General features: G+C 34.3%; 1 protein-coding gene across 1 annotated transcript in view; it reads right to left on the bottom strand.

The window, feature by feature from the left end:
* The window catches only part of Fbxl17 (F-box and leucine rich repeat protein 17), a 529,863-nt gene that overhangs the window by 323,963 nt on the left and 179,072 nt on the right, over positions 1–26,828 (bottom strand). Inside the window, exon 5 of the mRNA XM_027927783.2 lies at positions 23,827–23,934. Within this exon, the coding sequence (XP_027783584.1) occupies positions 23,827–23,934 (108 nt within the window). The remainder of the gene's footprint in view (positions 1–23,826; positions 23,935–26,828) is intronic.

Below are 26,828 nucleotides of genomic sequence, written 5' to 3'. Positions count from 1 at the left end.
TAGTGGAATGAGATGGACATCATTACCCTAAATAGATGTATGAAAACACAAATGGTGTGACTCTACTTTGTGTACAACCAAAGACATGAAAAATTGTGCTCTATTTGTGTAATATGAATTGGATTGCATTCTGCAGTCATATATAACAAATTAGAATAAATAAAATAATTTTTTTAAAAAGGAATAAACTACATACAGAGAATTCAGACAGGATCACTATTCTATTCTATTCACTACTCTATGAAGCATGCTACAGAACTATGGAGAGAAAGAGAAATGGCTAAGAGATATAGAACAGTCAAAACTATAGACAAATTTTAATTCTGACAGTAAACTTCTGTAATGGCTTCTTTTAAGTACTAAATTCTGAGTATTTGTAAAGACAGAGCTGTGCTGATCTTGGTGGTATACATCTGTAATCCCAGCAACTCAGGAGGCTGAGGCAGGAGGATTTCAAGTTTGAGACCTGCCTCAGCAACTTAGTGAGGCCCTAGACAACTCAGAGAGACTCTGTCTCAAAATAAAAAGGGCTGGAGATGTGGCTCAGTGGTTAAGCACCCTGGGTTCAATCTCTAGTACCAAAAAAAAAAAAAAAGAGAGAGCTGTAGGAAAACCTGTCTATTACTGCTATCAGGTCATATGTTCAAGGAAGATCAACCTACCTATCAAGGGACTCATGAAAATAACACTCCAGAATGGAGGCAGGACTAGAAAAGAAGAAATGGGTTCTGACAAAATTGTTTTCAAGTCACATGGGTACTAATATGACCGGTATTTAGAAAATCAAAGCACATTGTTACAGAAGGGCCTCAACCCTTGTTAACATATTTTAGGTTGTCTCACTCTTAATCTCAGGAAGTGGATTTAACAGAAATATTTCAGAAAAAATGTTTGCACAGCCACTTTTACTGAACTCATACTTTGTCACATGCTCCCAAATATATTTTAGTATCATGGTTAACTGTATTTTCATTTTCCTTAAAATTTTTATTTTTCACACAATTTTGTGCAAAAGCTGGAGAAGTGACTACACTAGATTCACTGGTCATATTTTCTTATTCTTAATGAAGCAAGATGAACTCATATATAACAAGGATCAAAGCTAAATTTCCTCCTATTAATGTTTTCCTTGGTAATACTCTCGACATTTCTATTTTGTAACTAAAAAGTATTTATTTATTTATATATTTTAGTGCACTATGATTAAACCACACTATTTTTTTGAGTTTCACTCAAAATGGTTTATTGATAATAATTTTCAAAAAATAAAATTTAGAAAACACAACTTTAGACTATGAAAAGGAAGACAAAATCAATGCCAGCGTAAATTTTTTTCTCCCAGAGTATAAGGGTAGCTATTCAGACATCTCGGCAGATTTCTGTACTATTAAATTTGCAGCAATGCAGCTCATGATATCATCTACATACTGAACTGAATTCATGTATACTCATAAAAGACTAATAGGTCATTGATCAATAAACCACACTATTTATATAGTTAGCCTTCTATACATTTTTTTATTTCTACACCCAAAATATTTTTACTGCTATTGGAGAAGTTCTGCTTTGAATATATATGAAGAGCTGAGCAGCTTCTTTGAGCTGCATGTGCTGGTGGCTTGTAAAGCTCATGTCCTGATAGCAATGTGAATTCCTACATCTCTTAGCTTCCTTCTCTGTACAGTATGTCTTCATCACAATAGTGTGAATGTACTTAATGTCACTGAACTACACACTGAAAAGAAGTTAAAAAAGAAAAGCTGTTATATGTATTTTACTACCATGTAAATATCACTTCATCAACCAGAAGACAGTAAAAGCGCATGATAAAATGCACAGAGGAGGACATACAATCAATCAACAAGTACATGAAAAAATGATCACCATCTCTAGCAGTCAGAGAAATGCAAATCAAAACCACCCTAAGATACCATCTCACTCCAGTAAGATTGGCAGCCATTATGAAGTCAAACAACAAGTGCTGGCGAGGATGTGGGGAAAAGGGTACTCTTGTACATTGCTGGTGGGACTGCAAATTGGTGCTGCCAATTTGGAAAGCAGTATGGAGATTCCTGGGAAAGCTGGGAATGGAACCACCATTTGACCCAGCTATTGCCCTTCTCGGACTATTCCCTGAAGACCTTAAAAGAGCGTACTACAGGGATACTGCCACATCGATGTTCATAGCAGCACAATTCACAATTGCTAGACTGTGGAACCAACCCAGATGCCCTTCAATAGATGAATGGATTAAAAAATGTGGCATTTATACACAATGGAGTACTGCGCAGCACTAAAAAAGACAAAATCATGGAATTTGCAGGGAAATGGATGGTACTAGAGCAGATTATGCTAAGTGAAGCTAGCCAATCCCTAAAAAACAAATGCCAAATGTCTTCTTTGATATAATGAGAGCAACTAAGAACAGAGCAGGGAGGAAGAGCAGGAGGAAAAGATTAACATTAAACAGAGTCATGAGGTGGGAGGGAAAGGTAGAGAAAAGGGAAATTGCATGGGAATGGAAGGAGACCCTCATTGTTATACAAAATTACATATAAGAGGTTGTGAGGGGAAAGGGAAAAAATAAAAACAAGGGAGAGAATTAAATTACAGCAGATGGGATAGAGAGAGAAGATGGGAGGGGAGGGGAGGGGGGATAGTAGAGGATAGGAAAGGTAGCAGAATACAACAGTTACTAATATGGCATTATGTAAAAATGTGGATGTGTAACCCATGTGATTCTGCAATCTGTATTTGGGGTAAAAATGGGAGTTCATAACCCACTTGAATCTAATGTATGAAATATGATATGTCAAGAGTTTTGTAATGTTTTGAACAACCAATAAAAAAAATGCTGTGGAAAAGAAAATTTAAAGTTGTTTGTGTCAGTTTAGTCCTTGAAAGTAGGGAAGAAAAGTGAGGAACAACAAAGTCTGAATGAATATCTTTAATTAAAGTGCAGATAATGGGAAGGAAAATATTAGAAAATCTAAACTACTTCAGAGACTTATGAAAGAGGGTATCTAAAGATAGCTTCTAGAACTAATCTATAGCAAGAAGTAGCAACTAAAGCAATTATCTAACTTTACGTGATACATTTTAATTCTCATTGACTCTTGAACCTTGAGAAATCCTGAATTTAGGTCTGCTTAGTACAAAGTGAACCAGATGATGTCCTCAAGCCACTTGTGACTGTCACTGCCCTTTATTTAGTATCCACATTGGAACACTTCTTACTCTTCCAAGGGAGCACAAATACATATATGAGGAAACAGGGTCACCTTGGCTCTCACACTACAGGATTTTACTGGAATTCTGAAGAGTACTCTTTAGGTTTATTTTTTTCATGAATTAACAGTCCTTGACTATGTTCACGTGGCCTCTCCTGTGACCACTGTGGCCAGCAGAACAGAACCCAAAGATGGTTCCAGGAGACTAACACTCCCAGTAAGCAGAATCATTACAAGTCACAGACCCAGCTCCTCAATGAAATGTGGCATTTTCACTCAAAACTCCACAAACAGCTCTGTCAAATGCATCACATTCCTTCCCTTGCTATGGAAATATCATATTAGTGTCCTCCAGTGTTTTATATCCTTTTCAATCCTTCATTGTCTAAAACAGATAATTACACCTAGGAAACTGACATTTTAATTAAACTTACTTTCCTTGTAATTCACTGGTAGTCTTGGGTTATACAAATCACAAAGGATTTAAATAAGCAAAGCCTTACAACTAAGATCTTTTAAGTATTTCACTCTGGTTTTCACTTACTAAGGCATTTTAAAAGAAACCCGAGTCAGAATATAGAATGTAGGGAATCCCCTTTCAGTTTAATACTTCTCTTATTGGGGAAAAAATATGTAACTTCTAGTCATTCATGTTAAAGACTAAAATTAGTCAATGATTGGTATGTCCACATATGTTCTTATATGTAAAATGAGACACTGAATATTGAAATGTTACATAAGAAACTCAGACTTGATGATTATTAAAAAAAAAGACCTCAAATGATTTCCAAGTCTTCCAAAAAAGAAAAATAAAAAAGCCAAAAAACCAACCAAACAAACAAACAAAAAACAAACTGCTCAACTATACATTGTACAAGGTAGCTACAGTGAATGAGTCAACAAAAGAGGAATCAAAGTGGGTTGGCAAAGGCAGGGATGAATGTTCCACAATTTCAAGCTAATAAGGAAAATTTATGTGAAACCAGTTGGAGATGATGATTTTTGAAGAGAATAAAACTTATTTATGTTTAAATATGTTCAAATATCAGTTAGGACCCAAATTATTTCTAGTCAGCCCTGCCAATACTGACTTTACTTTGATGAGTTGTAATCTTTGGGGAGCAAAGTCAAGCATTAAGATAGCATGCCTTGCTGAAGAAGGGATTACTGGAGCTACAGAACAGTACCACAATCTGCCAAATATCCATCAAGCTGACAAAAGGAGAATAGAGAAGAGCCCAAAGGTACAGGAGGCCGAAGGGCCAGAGAAAGTCAGTTATTAGAAAACTGGGGGAAACCTCCTTTTAAGGAAGAGAGAGAGACTCAAAGAAAAAGGGAAAGGGGTTGTAGCACAGTTCTTGTAGAGTAAAAACAGAAAACAAGTAAAGAAACCAAGGCTTCTGGGAATGGAATAGGAAAAGGACAGAGAATTTATATTCAAGCAAAGGAAGACTTCCACATCTTGATAAGGTCTGATATCTACACTTAGAGAAGAACTTGGCTGGATAAGAGAAGGAACACAGTGCATCCTTTTTACTCATCCACTAGGCTGGCACCTCCACTTAGGTAGGCATTCCTTCTTAGAAATTTTAATAAAAAATAAATAAGTCACATTTAGGACATCAGACAAATACTTCCCATCACCTTATGGAGCATAATGGTGGAATTAGAAGGCTTTTACATTGCCTAAAAGAAGGGCACAGACAATAAAAATTATTGATACTAACCATGAAAACAGGACTCCTGTCTTGGAATCCAGAGTTAAGTATCATGTTAACTCTCAGGCACCTTCTCTATATGTTTCCTTTCAACAACCTCATTCTTTACTGTCCCGCTTCTCCTGAGAGCTATCCCTTCTAACGCCTTCTTGCTACCTCATTAGCCAGATTAATCTATCTTAACTCATTCTGGTCCTATATTCCATAGTTGCCAAAGCGCCTAGGAAACGAAAATATTTCTCCTGCCAAGAGGAATCTAAGAACTTCCCTATCAAGGCCCATCATTTCCATCCCTACCATTCCCTGAAATCACTTAAGCTAGCTTAAATCTATTTCTCCAATTTTGAGAAGTTTTCTCACTGTGCCGAGTGAACTGTTTATTAGTTAACAACTGTCTCACTTCACTCACTTTACTCTGTTAAATTAAAAGTTTCTCTTCCCTCTCTTCCATTTGTTAAACTCTCTGATTCAAATCTTGTCCTCTCTCCAAAGCCTTCTCATTTACTTTACAGAAGAAAAAAATATGTCTTGGAAATACAACATACTTGCCTTCATACAAATTATTAACTAGGAAGTTCCCAACTCTATGCCTTTTAAATGGGAATCATTAATTGGTAATAAGAGTTGTGCCAAGGACTAGGGCACAATCTTTCCTTTCTGTAATAACTACTTAGGAATCCCCTCTTTGACTTCATCTCCTTAACCTTACTTTCCCCATTCCCTTCTTCCTTCCTACTATAACTTCCTAGGCTGGTGCTGCTCAGACCAATGCCTCATCACAAATATTTGAAATATAATCTGAATGCCTGAGCTAGCTAAATGTAGGTCTCTGATCCAGTAGTTGTGGTACTGCCGGTCTCGCAGGCTCTTGCTCCCTGTGCCCAGTGGCAGTTTGAGTCTGGGACACTCCCCAGGGCCATCTGGGGCTGCCCCGGACACTACCGGCAGAAGACACAACCGGTGTCCCTGATGTTAGGTCATTTTCAATGCCAATAACTAAGCTACAACGGTTCTCCCACACCTGGAAGCTAATGAGTAATGAGCACTATATTAAGGCTTATTTCAAATGTAAAAAACCTTGAGATAATGTACTAAATTGTTCAGAAGGTTGTTTTCTTAGTGCCTGCTGGAATACTACAGGATTTTCTTTAGCCATCTGGAGTTCCTGCCTTTGTCCCAGTGCCGGTGAAGATGAGGGTGGAAGAATTTCCAGTGTTGCTGAGAACTGGACGAGACTTCAGATCAAGCTAGCTGCCTGCAGAACTTACCTGGACTGTGATTTAAGCTAACTGCCTGCAGAACTTACCTGGACTGTGAGTTAATCTATTGAGACTCTGCTTTACCTGGACTGAGACAACAAACTGTAATCTACAACAAATTGTAACTCGGTATCTTTGCTAACGGTGTCATTGCTGGTATAATTTTTCCAAGGGCTTCTTGCATGGAGCCATCAATTGGCTTGGTATTGTGGCATTTTGTATCCCCCCCTTCTGCTTGTAGCAGATTATTTATGGTGTTTATGTAAAAACCACTATGGTCGTTATTTAAACTAAACAAAAGGGGGAAATGTTAGGGTCTGTAAACGAGTCAAGATGGTGCCTGGCATTTTCCAGGGGGAGTGGTTTGTAAAGTAACGTCAGTGAGCCATTAAGTGTGGAGATTCCTTATTGGTTGACTGCTATATCTAGTTTATGTTAATTAAGATAAGCTGTGTGGAATGTATATATACCCCTCCTGTCCTACAATAAACGGCTCCCACTCCTGCTGTATCAATGTACACAAGTTGCTTGTCACCGCCCCAGTTATTCTGCTGCAGCCGGACTGCGGCATGGTACCTCTTCATTCATTCATTCATTCACACTTGTTTAAAGCTTTCTTGAGCTTCTGGCTCTAATTTTGGCCATACATTTGGATCACCTAAAGAACTTCAAAAATATTGATGGACAGGTTCCATTCTTAGAAATTATGCTTTAATTGACTTAGGATAGAGGTCAGCCATTAGTATTTCTGAAAAAAAAAATCAGTAAATCCTTGCCCCATCTGGGAACCATTTCTCTAGTGGAGAGTTTTATTTAAACCCAGTTACTGAAAACATAAAAATAATTAGTAAAGTTCAGCCTCTTTAATCACTCAAAAGAGAATCCACATAACATTCACATAGTCAATAACTATTTATTCGGCAACTATTATATACCAGGAACTTTCTAGATGCCAAAAATACAGCAGTGAAGAAGACAAGACAAAATTCTCTGTCCCCAAGTGCTTACATTCTTAATTGGGAGTGGAAACAATAAAATAAATAAGCAAATTATATACTATGTTGAAAAGTTAACAAAGCTTTCTCTATGTTAAGTACCATAAAGAAAAATAAAGCAAGGCAAGATGGATGGAGAGAGAAAAAAGGAAGATGGGTTGTAATTTTAAATAGGCAGTCAAGAATGATCTCATTGAAAAGGTGATATCTGCACCAAAATTTTAAGGAGATGAAGGAGATAACAAAACCATGCTGATATCTGAGGTAAGAACGTAGTGCAAAGGTCCTAAGATGGACTCTGGCCTAGTTTTTGAAACATTACTAAGGAACTAGTGGTACTACAACAGAGTGAATGGAAGAAAGAGGAGCAGAAGACATGGCCTAAGACATAAGCAAGAAAGGGCAGATGACATGGGGCCTTGTGGGCCACATAAAGGACTTTAGTTGTTGCTCTGAGGAAATGGAGAGTCGCTAGAGGATTCTGAACAATTGTGTGCGATGATCCAACTTATACTTTTAAATGATGATTCCTGTTCCTATGTTGAGTCTAGAATAAAGAAAGAGCAGAAGCAAGCAGAGCTTAGTTTAATTAATCCAGTCAAGAGACTAGAAGGGATCTTCATCACAATTAAGGCAGTTAGAGATGGTATAAAGTGATCAGATTCTGGATATATTTAAAAATAAAATCAACAGTATTAGTTGACAAATAGATTATATGGCATAAGAGAAAAAGAGAAATCCAAGATAATTCCAAGGTTTTTGGTTTGAGCAACCAGAAAGTACTGTTGCAACTAAGATAGCTTGAGATAAGGTAGAAAAGACATTTGAATATACCATGTCTGCAATGCCTAGGAGACATATCAGATAAATTTAGGAGTCATCAGCACATAACAGTTATTTTTACTTCTTAATTTAATATATAATTGTAATATATATATATGTATGTGTGTGTGTGTTTGTGTGTTAAATTCATAAAGTTAGCTCAGTACAAACATTAGTCTCACATTATACAGTGAATAAAAATAATAACTGATTAACTTAATATGTAGAAATTCATACTTATTGTAATAAAATAGCACAATCCTAAAAATAATACATTAAGAGAAATAATGTCCCCAAGCCACCTGAGGTAGTTATAGGCTAGTTTTATGTCCTTACGCTAACAATGCATAATAATACAACTTTCCTATTCCCAGCACATCTTCTCTACTTAGGAACAGACACAAAGAGCAAGAGACTTTGCTCTCTGTAATATTCATTGGTACTGTTCATTCTTCTATCATAGTGTTAACCATGTGTTATGGTTTGGATGTGAGGTATTCCCTAAAAGCTCATGTATGAGACAATGCAAGATGGCTTAGAGGTGAAATGATTAGGTTAAGAGAGCCTTAACTCAATCAGTGGATTAATCCCCTGAGAGAGATTAACTGTGGCTAGAAGAAATGGGTCCCTGGAGGTGTGTCTTTGAAGTATATATTTGGTGAGCTGAACTCAGTCTCTCTCTTTCTCTCTATCTCTCTACTTCCTGATCATCATGTGAGCTGCTTTCCTCTCCCACACTCTTCCACCATGATGTTCTGCCTCACCGCACACCATGAGGAATGGATCCAGCTCTCTATGGACTGAGGCCTCTGAAACAGTGAACCACCAAATTTACTTTTCCTCCTCTAAAATTGTTCTTGTCAGGTCTTTTAAACACAACAACAACAAAAAAAGCTGACTAAAACACCATGCTACTTTATAATTTGGTTTAATATAGTGTATGTAGCTCCAATCAGACTTGAATTAAAAGAATATTCTGGCATATGCTTTTATCTTCTAACACTCCAAAAAATGTATACAAATGTTTTATCTACTCTCTAAAATAAACTGTTTGGGGCTGGGAATGAAACTTATTAGTAGAGTATGTGCTTAGCACATGCAAGGCCCTTGAATTCTATCTCCAGCACCAAAGGGGGAAAAAATAATTACCTTTTCTTTCTTGGTTTAGAAAATGCAACTAGGACACACCTTCACATAAAAAAATCTCTTAGCGTTACATTCTCATGTATGGGCCTCATCCTAAAGCTGAGAGAAGTTCAACTAGACCATGTCTTATTCATCTTTCTGTCACCATGCTTAACATAGAATTAGGTGAATCAAAAGCATCTATTAAATGAGTAAATTTGAAATGCGGATCAAACTTAAGAGATAATTTCATTTAATTAAGTTCCCACAAATCAGTTTTTCATTCTTTTAACTATATAAATCAAAACCAGGATCTACAACACTGAGCTAAATGCTTTTAAAAGTTGTCTATTTAAATATAAGCTTCAGTGATATGTAAATATTATATAAAATAAAATAATATTCTCTTGCCAAACAATTGAAGGCTATTTGAGAACAAAAAGCATAATGAATTCTCTATTTACATATTTGCTCTTAAAATGCAAAACATTAAAAAAAAAAAAAAAGCCTCTGTAAGTTGTCAGGATTTTGATGTGTGTGGCAGGAATTTTGAGCAGTTCACCAAAATTTTAATCACTGTCTTCTGCTGCAGAAATGTGAATTTGTTAATTGGATTTCTGCTTCTGAGTATACCAATTCAGAATGTATATTCTGCTCCTCTTTTTCACTCTGCCAGGCAGTACAGTCCTAATTGACTTTTTTTCTAGTACTTTTCTTTCCACCAAATCCCTTTCTTTTCTCCACATAAGATTTCTAAAGCTTATAACAAAGTGCATTTAGAGTTAGCAGCACTAAGTAGCCCTGTCACACATTTCACTCAGTATGAACTAAGAAGCAGAAATTAAGTATCCATCTCACTAAGAAAAAAAAAAAAGTTTAAATAAATTAAAGGTAAAATAAAGTAAGCAAAGAGAGACTGCTATGCCTAATTGGACTACTTGTATAATTCTTTCATTTCCTCACACTAGGTCCAAAGAAGAAGGAAGGAAGGAAGGAAGGGAGGGAGGGAGGGAGGGAGGAGGGGGAGGGGAGGGAAAAAAGAGAAAGTGAAGAATGAAAGAAAGTTCATGGAATCTTGAACCAATTTCAGTCATCTGCATCCATGTATCACAGTTTAATGAGATGAAAACTTTTGAAAAATATATTCTAAATTAAAGTTTTACAATCTTATTCTTAAAAGTAATAAAATAACTAAAATGCCATTATCCCAGGACAAAAGTTTATTATATCCAAGCCAACTAACTTGTACATTGGCTTCTGGATCTCATACTGTCCATTAATACAAATAGTTATATTCTTTATTTCTAAATGTGCTAAGTGGAAAAGCAAAGGAATGACATTAATGATTTTTAACTTAAAAAAATATTCTGATTTATATTTTTATTTTCTAGCACTCAAAAAAATATACACAAGGGTTGCATCTACTGTCTAAAATAAAATGTCTTGGGCAAAGGATATACCTCAGTATGTGGTTAGTGTGTTCAAGGCCCTGAATTCTATCCCCAGCACAACAGATAAAATTAATTTTTTTTTTGTTCTTTCTCCGTGTAGAATACGCAACTGGGATTCACCTTCACATTAAAAAATCTCTTAGCTGTATATTCTCATTTATGGGTCTCAGCCTAAAGTCAAAACTCAGAGGAAAAAGTGCCTGCACCTTACTTTCAAAAATTATTATTGTTTTATGACCAGGTACTGTTTCAAGAAATCGAATTCTATATTGATTGAGCCAAAAAGCTGTGGGTATACAGGATGATAACCACCAATGGGAGCTGTTTCCCACCTTTGGGCCTTCTGCAATGCCAGGAAAAGATTCCATAATATGTGGAGAAATTCCAGGCCCCTGTCAACTGGTCCCTACAACTTTTCTCCACTTAACCACAGAGGTCTGGAGTGCCCTAAGTTATCCAGGAAGAAAACCAGATGACTTCGATTCAGAAACAGCTTTCTCTCCTTACAAAAGCTATTTTTTTTTATGAGAAGAAACACTACAAAATGTGTGTGTGTGTGTGTATATATATATATATATAATTCTTATCCCTATCCTTGCCCCAAAGTCTCCAAAGAAACCCATAAATCTGATATAACAGTCTAAAAATAAATCAATTAGATTGTCCACGCTAATGAGCAAAGAGTCACAAAACCTAGACTAAAAAAATAATAATTATTATATTTCTACCATAATCTCTGGTATTTATATTTAATTTAACTATTCAGGGTTATTAAAGAAGTGCCCCAATTACCTATAATAGTAAAGAAATGAACACTTTCCAGGTGAGAAAAATCTTAGAAAAGTCAAACTTTTGAAGGGCAAATGAGGATTCGTATTATAATTCAAGTCAGGAACTTTCTGAATACTGAATTATCTTGTTTTATAAAACAGTTTCAAAAAAAGTATTTAAATTTGGAATTGATAAATTTTAGTTCCTTGTTCCTGTACTCACACTAGTGTTAAGAGCTGGAAGTAAATGAGTTAAAATTCTAGCTTAATGACTATGCCATAGACAGTAAATAAAATATCAGTACAAAATGGTAATCAGAAAGGTGTTATGAGGTTTCCCTTGATATAAATAATGTGGAAAATGTAATTATGCTATCAGTATATAATAGAAATTTTTCAAAAATGAGTTGCAAAAATTTATAACTAATTTTACATATTAAAAGTACTACTTTCTACCAAGTTTGGTGGTGCATGCCTGTAATCCCAATGGCTTGGGAGGCTGAGGCAATTCGCAAGTTCAAAGTCAGCCTCAGCAATGGTGAGGCACTAAGCAACTCAGTGAGACTTTGTCTCTAAATAAAATACAAAACAGGGCTGGGGATGTGGCTTTGTGTTCAAGTGCCCCTGAGTTCTATCCCAGGTACCTAAAAAAAAAAAAAAAAAAAAAAAAAAAAGCACTCCTTTCTGATACAAAGAACTGTCCATCTGAAATCCTGTTTACTCAACCAATTTTGCCCATCCATAAGTTCAAAAGCTTCAACTAAATGAAATAAAACTTAAAATGACAATATCTACTGATAATCTAGAGTAAAACTTTAAATTTCAATATTATGTATTTTGGGTTACATATATTATCATATCAATAAAAAGCATGACAAATGTTTTTGAAGACTAAGATATTAATAGAAGTACAGATATATCATATATATTGTTTAATTATTAACCAAAACTATCCAAGACACAATTTTAAATAATTAATACTAATAACAAATAACTCAAATAAGTAGATTATAATAGTTAACTTCTTTAGTGAGTTCTTTTTGAATTTGCCTCTATGTATTGACATTATAGATCAAAGCAATAAAAAAAACCTCAATTTTATACTTACAAGGAAACTATGTTAAAACTATCTTTCTATAATCAAGCAAAGAGCCATTCATCTTATATTCATCTTATTCTTGGAACTCAAAATAGCCTGTGACCTCATTATTCTTACTCATCATATAACTGGCCTCCCATATATCTCTAATAACAGCCTATACAGATTTAGGACATAAAGATAGGCAGCAATAGTCTTAAAGAGTCAAGTCTGATTTAAATTCTATGTCCAATTCTCTATTTTGTACTTTGATCTGAACTGTTACAAGACTCCTTGAAACAAATAAATAGTTCTATTCTCTTAAATATACTCTCATGTAAGAAATGCAGAATGATGGTGAAAGAAAGATGTTATCTATCTGGTCAGGATCTAACCAGGAAAACAGAAACTATTGTAGGGATTAAATTACAAGAAGGAAATTTCATTGGTTATTCGAGTGAAGAAGATGCTAAGAAGACAAACTGGATTTGGCAATATAAGCTAGAGGTTTAGCAAGAACAAGAAACCACCAGCACCGAAAAGCTGGACAGACAAGAGGAAGAATCGGTGTTATTTGAATCCCCAGATAAAAGTCAGCCAATATAAACTGAAGCTGCAGGAGTTCTACACAGGACTGGAACCAAGAAGGAAGTTGAAAGGTGAAGAAATGTCATAGCATCTCCTTCTCTTTGCCCTTCTTGTCTTGACTAAACACAGACTGCCAAGTAAAAGCTCCTATGTGATATAGCTGTAGAAGCGCATGCAGAAAGAGAAGAAAGATCTTAGGGCAAACAGGCCTAGGACCAACTTAAGGTAAAAGAAAAGAAGAGGGAAGAGGGTGTGGATTCCAACAATGAAAAGAAGTATAGCTTAATGGGAGTTCTTTATAAAAACCCAGAAGCAGGAATAATTGCCACAGTATTCCTATACCTATACCTAGGCACCATGTGCCTAGAAACACATGGTGCTGACCAAGTTTGTATTTTTTCTTGAACCAGATTAAAGTTATCAAAGTTATAACTTTGAGCAATTTTCTCAGGCACAGGGTATTTGTTTAATTGTTAAAGATCCAAAGATTGATGGCCAATTGCATGATGAAAAAGAATCTATGATCAAACATAATAACCAAGCATTTCCTCTAGTGAATATAATAGAGAAGCTCCAGTGGAAAGCTTGGGGGGAAAAAAGTTAATGGTCTATCATCTCACTGGGATACAATCGATTGCAGGGAAGTCTTTATGGTGAGGGACAGCTATGCTCCTAAAGGGTTTGTAAACACACTATGATCAACAGCTTATGTGTAAATGCCTGTGATACCTCTGGACAGGAGAGCAAACATATGAGGAGCTCAACTACCTTTAGACAATGTACTCTACTGGACTCCATTACTGGGCGAATGTGTCTGGAGAAGGGGGAACTCAGAAACAAACCCTAATCCAAAAATTATTGTGGAAAATAATGAGTGATAAATGGAAGCATAAATTCTGGCTAAATGTTGAGGTTCCCAGCTAAATTTTCAGAGCACCCTATTGTTTCTTAAGTAACTTAACTTCTGACTAACAGAGAGCTACTTTGGAAATGAATTTCCCATTTTCAAAGAACACAACAACAAAAAGGACATAATATAATTTATCTTCCTTTCTGCATCTAGGAGCACTTTATAATCATTAATGTATTCTAGGTCATCATTATAAATATCACACCATGTTAAAATTATAAAGAAAACTTAGATTCTCTGGAGTCTCTACGATTGACAATTGGCCCAGTGTGGGTACTGTGCCAAACCATATGTATATGTACACACACAGGCACTTCCCTGTGGCTGACAAGTCCCACCCAAGTACAGTAAAAACAGTTCTTAAATTAAAAAGTTAAACTAATTACAAGTAAAATACCATTAAGTTAAAATTTCAAACTATTAAATATAACTGTCCATTTTTAATCAATTTTTAAGACTGCTTTTATTTATTTATAAGTTTATTTATTTATTTTTAGTTGTAGATAGACACAATATCTTTATTTTATTTATTTTTATGTGGTACTGAGGATTGGACCCAGTGCCTCACACATGCAAGGCAAGCGCTCTACCACTGAGCCACAACTCCAGCCCTAAGCAATTATTTTTAAAATTAGTCTATTTAATTCTATAATTCTCAATGCTTACATTAATCAATGAGACATGTTTCTTACTAAATTAATCGATTTATTCTCATTATGCCCCAAATCTTTTCTGCTGACTCAGAAATGGGACCCCATCTATTTTCAATATCACTATTTATGTATAAACCACACGACTGAGTGAACCAGAATCACACTAATCCTCAAATAAATTTTTCTTCAAAAAGGGTAATGTAAATGAATTTGAAAGTATAAAGAAATAAAAGCAACATCTCACAAGCTGTCTTGGATAAAGACTGACCTCATATGTGAGACCAGATAAAAGAAAACTGAAATCCTTTTCTATAAGAATATTTGCAACAAAACCCACAATTCACAAACAAGTGTGTGATAAAAATTCAAGGTGTGAACTGAAGATATTATAAGCAAATAAAAAATATTTAAAGTATAAATTCAAGATCCAAGAAAGGCTTTTCAAAAAACACTGTCAACATTCCTCATTTGATATTTATATCTTTATATTAAAGCCTGAAGCAACCATTCTACCAAAGGATAGGTGCCACAAAGAAACTCATTTGTTCATTTTATTTGTTAGGACTTTCACAAATTGAGTCATCTGAAATGAATTCATTTATTTTACTAGTGCCATATTGATACATTTGTAATTGTTCTTGCTAAAATGAAAATGTAGCACAAATCTATATTACAACTAGAGTGTAAGAAATAAAGTTATAAAACATGAAGAGTAGCCTCATTGAGTAGGTATTACCAACTTAATGAAGTGAAAAAAAATAAATGTGATAAATCAGTATAGCTTACGTAGACATTGGCTACGTTCATAAAAAAGGAAAATCAAAGTCATTATTATTTGGACAATAATAATAACATTAAACGGTATATTCATTCCCCTGATTCAGTGTACTGCCACAAGAATTTTTAAGATAAAATTTAAAATGCTATTTTAGTTTTCAGTGTATTAATTTAAACAAACCATTAAATAACCCTTAGGGCGGATCGGCAAGGAAAGGGAACAAAAACAACAAAGAGAATGCAAACATAGTTATTAATTTTAATGTTCACTATTGGCACTTAGGTAGAAATATGGTCATTGAATTTTCTTGAATCTAATGTATGAAATATGATATGTCAAGAGCTTTGTAATGTTTTGAACAACCAATAAAAAAAACAAAAAAAAAGATTATTTTCACAAAAATTGCCTTACTTTACTATTCTAATGAAAAAATATGAGTAGATAGTGACTAAAGAGTTATAAGAAAATTTTGTACATCTAATAAATACTTTTCTCATTAATTTATTTATAACTTTAATTTCCAACTTCCTATTTAGATGTATGCCATGCATTCTTCCTTATAAAACCAGGGATAGGTAAATGCTATTATTATCCTCATTTTACAAGTAAGGAAACCAAAGCAGTGGAATTAGGTAATTTGCCCAACTTAATATAATTAGGTGTCATACCATCAGCTTTGTTAAAAGCAGTAAATAGTTTGCAGCCTTTGTAAACTTCTAAGAAAAAAATCAAAAAAGGAGTCATATCAGGCCTAAATAATCATCACTTATATTCTCAATAATCAATTTCTTTCTCAACTCTTTATTGGTGAAAGGTTAAGAACAACTAAAAACACAGTAATCTAACAAACACCATTTAATAATATCCACTGAGTCACTTCATTAGGGAATATTTCAGAGTTGAATAAATTTTAAAATGTATTTTCCACATCTGAGACTTACTCAAGCAGCCACAATTTATTGAACATGAATGAAGTCATAATCAAAGACTAAATAGTAATCCCATCCTTAAGTAGTAAAATAGTATGTTCTTCTATTAGAATAAGATATTCTGACTGACCAGTTGTTCAAAAATTTAGAAGGCAAAAAAGTTCATATTTCATTTCTAGACTCTTGTAAGAAAAGGAAGACGAAAATTGAGTTAACTGCATGAATGATCATTCTTTCAGTTACTTATGTTAAATTGACTGAAAAAATCAATTTTGTTTTTCTTTTAAAACATTTCATATTTCCAACCACAAGCACTTTTAAAATAAATGTTTTTTTAAGTTCTTTAAATGTATTATGGTCCAAGGAAATATCAGAAGTTTGAGTGTTTTATTCAGCTGTTGATTATTTTCCTAAGAAACTGTTCTTTAAAATGAACAAAACTAGACCTATTCTCAATATATCTCAAGAATTCAATTAACATTTATAAACTGAATAACTGAAGCAATAAGATCTAATGTAGCACCAGAATTAATATTAGTAATAAATAAATACTTGCAACTTTAAAATACATCAACAGTGTAAAAAGGAAATACATATCTACCTCTAACTTACGACAAACATTAATTTTTTAAAATATCATATAATAAGCATTAATAAACTTTCTGATCCCTTAAAATTTATTTAATTATTATAGAAACTTTCAAATGTAAATAAATTATTGAGAATAGTATAATGATCTCCCAGGTTCTATAACCCAACTCAAATATCAATATTTTACCATTTTTGTTTCCTTTCTTGGCCTACCCACGTTTTCCTGTTTCCTCTTTTTATCCCCTTTTGACCAAATCCCTAATATTGTACCATTTCTCTAATAAATACTCAAGGAGTATCTCTTACTGTTGAAGTTTTTAGAATCTAACAAACATGCCACTATCATCTGCAACAAAGTTAACAAATAATCCCTTAAGATCATCCAATGCCTGGTTCATATTCAAGCTTTCTCAAAAGTCCCAAAGATACATTTTTAATGTTTCTTTGCTTCAGTCAGGATCCACAAAAAATCTTATTACATTTTGTTGTTTTGTCTTAAGTGCTTTCTATCATAATTCCTCCATTTTTTTCCTTGGTGTTTCTTCATTGCCTTAGACAAATCTGGATTCAGTGGCTTGTCTTTCTGTGGTATTGCTTAAAATGTTCCGGTACTCTAAATCTACAAATTTCAGGTAAATGGGTAATTAAAAACAGAGCCATATGTAATTTATTAATTTGTTATTAAGTTATTTGTTTGCATTATACTTTGGCTATACTATCCAATAAATCTTTGCATAATCCAAGATCATGAAAGTTTTCTTCTCTGTTCTTACAGAATTTTTTTCTGTAGAGGTAAAATTTACTTCCCATAAAAATCATCCTTTTAAAATGTACAGTTCAGTGGTTTTTAGTATAATAACTGAAGAGTACAACTATTATCAATTCAAAATTTCAGAGCTTTAAATTTTTTTTTTGTTTTAGTTAGTTATATATGACAGTAGAATGCATTTATTCACTTTGATATATAATATATAGTGTATTGTAGTGGCACCCCCTTTCTCAGTAGAAAAGTCTTAACTGGCTTCTCTATACATCTTCACCATGGCTGATTTTAGGACTGTCAGCAAAAGAGTCTCTACAAAAGAATTCAATGTAGATAAACTTCCAATTTTCGTGTTGCCCTGGCCAGGAAGAAATCAGTACTCCAGGTATTGAATATCCCCTTACTAGTTTTTCACAAACAAGTATCCAGTATAGTAGTTTGTAGAAATGTGTAAGCAAGGTCTCTGGCCTTGAGCTGGGGCTTCACAGAGATATCTACATTTTTTAAGATAAGAGAAGTTACCAATTGGGCTCTATGGTAATAGCTGGCAGGGGGAGGGAAGAAAGGGGAGAAGAGGCTCTCCCTTTCTCAGGTATTGTTCTTGAAGGGTTAACTTGCCCAAAACAGTGAAAGAAAAAGCTGCTTTTATGTGAACTTCTGCAGACTGTGAACTTCTGAGCCTCTCCTCTTACATGTTGGGTATAAAAGTTCTGAAACTACCTGAAATCAGGGTTCAGGGGATTAATTGATTACAGCAAAAGCTGTGTCCTCTGAACCTGGCTGCAGCCAAATAAAACTGTTTCCTGCTATCTTTGGTGCCTTGTCTCATTTGTCCCTACAACAGTATAATTTCTCATTTTCCTAACTGTAAATGTTGCAGAATCACATTGGTCATGTTAATTATATATATATACATAAAGTAATAATGTCTGTTTCATTCTACTATCCTTCCTATCCCCACTTTCCCTCCCCTCCTTTACTCCTCTCTACCTAATTTAAGGTAACTCTATTCTTCTCTAGTATCCTCCACTTATTGTGAATTAGAATTTGCATATTAGAGAAAATGTTCAGCCTTTGGTTTTTTGGGATTGGCTTATTTCACTTAGCATGGCATTTTCCAATTGCATCCATTTACTGGCAAATGCCATAATTTCATTATTCTTTAAAGCTGAGTGATATTCCATTGAAAAATACACACACACACACACACACACACACACCACATTTTCTTTATCCCTTGAAGGACACCTAGGTTGGTTCCATAGTTTACCCATTGTGAATTGAGCTGCTATTGCCGTACTGCATGAACATTTTTATCAAACCAAAAAGAAACACTTTAGACACATGCCTATTCTACACATTTCATATAAATCAAATCATAGAAAAATGGTCTTTGTAACTGGCTTTCTTTTCTTAACAGAATACCTTCAAAGTTCACCCATGTTGCAGTATGGATCAGATTTCTTTTTCTAATTTTTTAAATTTTTTACTTTTTCTTTTTAGATATACATGACAGTAGAGTGTATTTTCATCTATTATACATACATGGAAAGAACATTTTTTCTTTTTGTGGCTGAATAATATTATGTATGGACATACACATTGCTTATCCATTCATCAGATGACAGGCATTCAGCTTGTTTCCACATTTTAGCCATTGTGAATAATGCTGTTATGAACATTTGTGTCCAAGTTTTTGAAACCTATTAATTCTTTTGGTGTTATGCTTAGGATTGGAATTGCTGGGTCGTGCAGCAATTCTATAACTTTTTGAGGAACTACAAAACTGTTTTCCACAGCAGCTGTACCACTTTACATCCTTACCAGCAATAGACAGAGGTCCAGTTACTCCACATCTTTGGCAACACTTACTGTTGTCCATCCTTTGATTATAACCATCCTAATAGGTGTGATAGTGGTATTTCATTGTGGCTTTGATTTGCATTTTCTAGTTATGCTCATGACTAATAATGCTGAGCAGCTTTTCACATGCTACCAGTCATATATGTCTTCTTTAGAGAAATATCTACTCAAGTCTGCTGCCCATTTTTTAACTGAGTTATTTCTCTTTTTGTTGTTGTAATATGAGTTCTTCATATATTTTGGACATTTAACAGGTATATGATTTGCAAATTTTTGTAGATTGTTTCTTCATGTTCTTTTCAGTATCCTTTGCTGCATAAAAGTTTTTAATTATAATGAAGTTTAATGTATTTTTTCTTGTCTTGTTCATGCTTTGGGGGTCATAGCTAAGAATCTATTGCTGAGCCCAAGGTCATGAAGACTTGCCGTGGTGTTTTCTAAGAGTTTTATAATTTTAGCTCTTACATTTAAGGCCCTGATTCTTTAAGTTAAAATTTTTATATATGAGTAGAAATTAACTTCACTCTTCATATGTGATATCCAGTTGTCCCAACACTATTTTATACCTATCAGTACCATATTGTTGTGATTCATGTAGCTCTGTGGTAAGTTTTGAAATTCTGAGTCTTCCAATGTTACCTTTTTTGAGATTGCTTTGGCTTTTAGTATCCCTTCCAATGTAATAGTAACATTATGAGCAGCTTTTCCATTTAAAAAAAAAAAAAAAAAAAAAGGTCACTGAGATGTTTAGTCTCTTTTTGAAGTTTTAAACATACTTATTAAACTTACTCTTAAGCATTTTATTCTTTTGGATGATAATGTAAATGGAATTGTTCTTTTAATTTTATTTTCATATGTTTCATTGCTAGCATATAGAAATAACTGCTATTTTATGTTTCTTCAAAATTTTTCTTTAATATTTTTAATTAATAAATGAAAATCATATATACTGATGGTACATATGATGTTTTAATATAGGATACATTATAAAAAGGCTAAATCCAACTAATTGACATACACATTATCTCACATATACATTTTATATCTACTCTCAGCAATTTACAAACATACAATATATTCTTTTTTTTTTAAAGAGAGAGAGAGAATTTTTCAATACTTATTTTTTAGTTTTCAGTGGACACAACATCTTTATTTTATTTTTATGTGGTGCTGAGGATTGAACCCAGCAGCTGGCGCATGCCAAGCGAGCGCGCTACTGCTTGAGCAACATCCCCAGCCCACAATATATTCTTAACTGTAGTCACCATGATATACAATAGATCTCTTAGATGTATTCCTCCTAACTGAATAAACTGTAACCTTTGACCAGCAACTCTTCAATCTGAGTTATTTCTAGACTCTCATTTACACAGTTACAGCAGTTTAGGAAGAAGGACTCCAACTCCATTACTGTTCGACATTAACAGAATCTACCTAATAGCAACGGTGTGTCATAACAAATATTAAGTATTATAATAAGGGTCCAGAGAAGACTGAGAATATCAAAGTGAAATTCGGAGTAACTACATTAGTAGATATTAATATTATTCCATCCATTGTCTTTGGTCCTAAACTGTCACAAATCCCCAGTTTCTCTTTCCAGCTTATTAAAGACTTTTGACATTTCTTCGCTTCAGTGAGAGACCCTAACTGTCCCTTCCAGCACAATGACTCCTAAATTCATAGATTCTTTTGGAAACAAGAAACTCTAGGTCTAAAGGTCAAATTATTTAATCCATGCCCATGGTTTCATAGATGCCAGGCAATAAAGGCACAGAGATTTTATACCACTTGCCTATATTTGCAAATTTAGAAAGCCATCAACAATAAAGTCATATATTAGACAGACTTCCTATATCATGTAAAAAGTAAACACATTTAGGGTGATAGCTCTCAATACTCAGTATTTTACATATCTCTAATCATTTATTTAAAAGTTACATACTATGATGATAATAGGAAAACAATTTTTAGGGGAATTTATATATTTACAAATATTGTGTGAATATATTAGTAATCGTTACAACATTACCAGAATTTAAATATTTTTTAAAAAAGCTTTTAGGTTTATTAAAACCAGCATTTTCTCCTTGGTTTGCAAGAGAGAAAACAATTAAAATAGCTTTGTAAAACCTATGAATGATTAAAATGCCACCTCTCTTTTATGTGAATCCAGGAAACTAAGCAATATACCACAAACAAGTCTTCTCATCAAAACAAAGACTTGTTCAGGAAAAAAATTTTTTCAGAACTTTGTGTACTAGCTTTAATATGAGTCCACTAGATTCTGATTGCTGGCAGGCCAAACTTGCAACCCTTGCCTGTAATCTTCAGAAGAACCTTCTCAGCAAATTGAGCTTTCCAACCCAGACATTTGCTCTCGCTGCTGTTCTGTCACAGAGACTAACTCTATCTTTTAAGTACCAGTGAACCATAATTTCTGGCCATCTCAAAATGCTCAGAGAAGCACTTACTGATCTAATAAGTCTTGTTTTGTATTTAATGAATACAATTTTGAGTGATCATAAAAATCCCACATATGGTCATTACAACACTTGTACACAATCTGTTCATCCAATGCATTTCTACTCTACACTATAAACAGCATTGGATGGGACTAGAAAAACATTCACCTACCAAGATGTTCAGGCCAAGGTTACAGGAAATGAGTAAACAATTATGGTTACATAAGGTCTTGGTTACACTAAGATGTTCTGATAGAACAATAATTGAGAATAACAGTCCTATCCTTTCCTCTAATTGTAGGCTCTGATCCTCAAAATAACAATTAAATCTGATCAGTCATTTATGACACAGTACAACCACAGGCTCTCTTTTAGATATATTACACTGGAAAGGCGATTAGATTTTTTTAATATTTGTATATTTTTTGTTGTTTATGGACCTTTATTTTATTCATTTATTTACATGTGATGCTGAGAATTGAACCCCGTGCCTCACACATGCTAGGCAAATGCTCTACCACTGAGCCACAACCCCAGCCCCTGATTAGATTTTTTTAAATCAAAGTTTACATAGATTTTCTGTGGTCTTAAGACTGAGTCAGGCACCTGCTGTATACTGCTATAAACTGCTTTATTCAATACCCTAAAAAATAATTTTCCCACTTAGCTAATAAGTGGCAGCACCCAGAATTAAACTGAAGCTCACAATGATGCCCAGGCTTCTATTCACTGTCCCCCTCAACCACAGTCCAAAGTAACTTATAAACATTTGTTCTTTTACCCGAAAAGAAAGAAAGACATTATTACCTGCTAAACTGTAATACTGAAGAGGACAGAAGAGATCAAGCCCAAAGAGATCTGGGATATCATTTGGTTTGTTTCAGCATTGTGCTGCCACAATAGCAGTTTTCTAATTGTTATAGAATGGAGGAAGTTTGAATGAAAAGTTTTACTTAGCTATGAAGTAGAAAAGGCAAGACTCATTCTCCTAAGTACTATATGTGATATAATTACAAGCAATGAAATAAATGATAAAATTTAGAGAACATGCAGCTAAATTTTATAAAGCCAGTTTTTCTATTACATGAATGTAAGAATTAGCTCCTAATTATCTTACAGCTTTGAAAGCAGTAGAGAGAAGTCATCAGTGAGAGATTATACAAGAACCAGCATTTTCGTCACTGCTAAAATATGAGATCTCATATTTGGTATATAAGTGAACTCTGAGTTATCAGATAAATTTTTGACATACATTCACCTCTCTTCACCTTACATACTCAGCTTAATCATAAGCACTGGCTATATTCACTTTTTAAAACCAAATGCTCATAGGACCTAGTGATATGTGAGCCACAAAAACTCAATATATCTTCCAAATACAATGTATTAAGTTAACACTTAAATGATTCTTGCTACACATATCAGTATATTTAATGCTTAATTTCAAAATTTTTAACAATGAAAAAGCAAAAACATAAGTTTCTTGTTTAAATTGAGTATTCCATTTCAGAAAAGACAAGTTTTGGCACTGTTTTTTTTTTTTTAACTAGTTTTAACTTTATCAAATACTAATACATTTTTAGTGGTCTAACTATTCCTCATTCAAGTACATTTAACACTGCTAGAGAGCCAAGTGCAGTGGCACATGCCTATAGTCTCAGCTACTTAGGAAGCTGAAGAATCACTTGAACCCATGAATTCAGGAACGGTCTGGGCAGCACAGTGAGATTCCATCTCAAAAATAAATAAAAACAAAAACTAAACTAAACCAGCAATGCTGGGGCCCATTACCTTAATGAAACACAGAAACAACAGGGAGATGTAGCCATGGCACCTACCTTGGTTAAGTGAATTACTCCTTTAGAGGTTACTGAACAACCCATGAAGCCAACATACTGAAGTTCAGGACAGTGCTCAGCAAATGCTTTCACTGACTGGTCTGTCACCTAAGGAAGAGATGAGAAAAAAATTATTGAAAGTGATATTATAGTGAACTAAAGCATTACACCCTCCTATAATTTCCCTGTGCTTCACCTTGCATCATTACTACTTCTTTTACCAATGAAGCAGTTGAATCTACATACAAACATGCTGCAATATGTGCTGTGCCTTTTTTTTTAAATCCTTCCTTATCCCAAATCCCCTTATACCTATCACCCATGTTTTTTATGTCTTCATAGAAAACACCTCAAAGAGATATTGGCAGTCACCTCTGCTTCTTCCTCCCTGTTGCTGGCCTCCTCTGTCTCTTCCTCTCTTTATCTCCCTCTCTCATTCCCTCTTGCTCATCTCAATCCTCAGCTCACTTCTTTTGTTTCTGTCTTACTTCATTCCCTAACTAGTCTAATCTTATCTCATGACACTAAATATTACTATGTATTAATGGGCCTCAAATTCCAGTCTCCAGTCCAGATCTCTGCCCTCTACTTCAAACTTCTATATTCAATTGCTTATGCACTCCCTTTGTATGTCTATAGGCATCTCAAACTTAACATATCCAAAAGAGACATTTTATATTCCAAACAAGCCTGCTTTTCCCCAGGGTTACCCAGTTCAATGAATAGCATCACTTTTCAACCAGAAATTCAAAACTTTTTTCCATTCAAAATACCATCCAGCAAACTAGAAAATGTTTTCAGTTCTTCCAAATAAATTCTACATCTAAACTCATTTCTCACCTCTGCCACCACTACCTTCTAAATCCACTGTTAGTATCATACACCTGAAGTTCGGAAAGAGCCTCCTAATACAATTGATTCCTTGCTCCTCTACTGTTTATTCTTTATACAGCAGCTACAAGATCTAACTAATATTTCTTTGCTGTTCAAACTTTGATTATTTCTTATTTATAACTCAAGATTCCTTGCCATGCCCCACCTATGCTCTTGCTAATTTGACCCTAAACGGACTTCAGTTTCTTTCATTTTCCTCCAGACCTCCATTTCTCTCATTTACTCCATCCAAAATGGTCTCAAAGACTTCCTCCAGCACACCATGTTTCTCTGCCTCAAGGTCTTTATATTTATCCTTTGCCGTAAATGCATACCCTCTAGTTGGTCACATGGCTCACTGCTTCAATTCATTTCTGCCTTAGCTTCACTGTCACTTCCTGAGATTCTTGCTGACTGCCAACTAAGATAACACCAAATAACTTCCCCTAGTTACTTTCTTGTGGTGTTTTTTCTTCATAACACCCATCACTACCTCATTATGTCACACAATTGCTCACTTATTAGATTGTTGTCTGTCTTCCCCATCAGAATAACTTATTATCATATCCTCCCTTCACTAGAGGAACCAATCATTCTGGTTGACTTTGTACAATTTCAGTCTTAGCACCAAAAGTCCCAGTACCCCAAAAACTCCTGAGTTCAGGCTCTGGGACAGTTGACAATCCTAACCAGGGTGATCAATCACTCAGTCCCACTCAAACTCCATTAGAACCTAGAACAGTCCTTGGCATTTGGTGGGGAGAAAATGAATACTTAAATGAATGAATTTTTTTTATTACTCTTTCTCCATAAATTCTATCATACTTTTAATTTCTGCTCCTTTTATTTGCTTTTAGACAGAGGTATATTTGTATTGTTTTTAATATATTGATTTTTAATAGTATCATCCTATTAGTTTTATTTATTCTGATATAGCTGGTGTGTTTTATGATTTTTTTTTCCAAACAGGATCTCACTATGTTGCCCAGGCTGGCCTCAAATTCCTGGGCTCAAGCAACATTTCTGCCTCAGCCTCCCGAGTAGCTAGGACTATAAGTGCACACCATCACACCATACTCTGAAATCTTTTCTCAAATAGGGACAAGGGTGCACATTTTCACATCGGTGGCTCTTAGCTTTGATGCATCTCATGGTTAATTTTATATGCCAACTTGAGCATGCTACAGGTTATCCAGATATTTAATTAAACATTTTTTGAGGTGTATAGAATGTTTCTGGATAAGACAAACAATTGAACCATTAGAATAAGTAAAACAGATTGTCTTTCCCAATGTATATGGGCCTCATTCATCTATTGAAGGCCTGAATGGAATAAAAAATTCAAGTACGCAATAATTTGCACAGTCTTGCCTTATAATCCTCCATCTGGGATACTGTTCTTCTTCTGCCTTCAGACTCAGACTTGGATTGGCATAAAAATATTGGTTCTCTTGGGTCTTTAGATGGTCAACTGCAGATCTTAGGATTTCTCATTCTTTGTAATCATGTAAGTTTATTCCCTATAATAATCTCTTGGTAGAAAAATAATCACCTAACAGTTTTCCTTCTCTGGAGAACCCTAATACAATGCATATTATAATCCTTTAAGGAGTTTATTAAAAACTCAAGAGGTAAAAGGGATGGAGCTCGAGGATCTGCATTTTTAACAAGCCCCAAAGTGGCTCTTGGGCATTTAAAAGTGTGAGGCCCCAGTGCTACAAAGAATTTACACTGATAACATTTGGCATTTCTAACTGCACATTCTTTAAATGAAAGGCAGAATGAAATTTGTTTTTTTTCTCCCCTACCTCTGAAATATTTCCATGTATAAAATTACCTTTTTGTAATTGTGCTAAAATTTTCTTCATGGTTTCACAAAGGTATAACTTGTAAAAGAAAGTCCAAATATTTTCTATCATATGCTTAACTTCAGATTCACTTTCCATACAGTCAAAATGAAATCAACAAGTTAAAAAAAGCTCTTGTTGGTTTTTCAAATAGCAGCAGCTTACCTTTCTTTTGCATTAGCTTTAGTGTAGATGACTTTTATTATCCTTTTTATGCTAAACAGACATTGGAAAATAGAAGTATGTGAAGAGCATTCATTCTAAAAAAAATCACAAGACCAT

This window comes from Marmota flaviventris, chromosome 5 (assembly GCF_047511675.1).
Source record: "Marmota flaviventris isolate mMarFla1 chromosome 5, mMarFla1.hap1, whole genome shotgun sequence".
Classification (NCBI taxonomy): Eukaryota; Metazoa; Chordata; class Mammalia; order Rodentia; family Sciuridae; genus Marmota; species Marmota flaviventris.
Note: the sequence above shows the minus strand (reverse complement) of the source record. Positions and strands in the feature narration are given on the sequence as shown.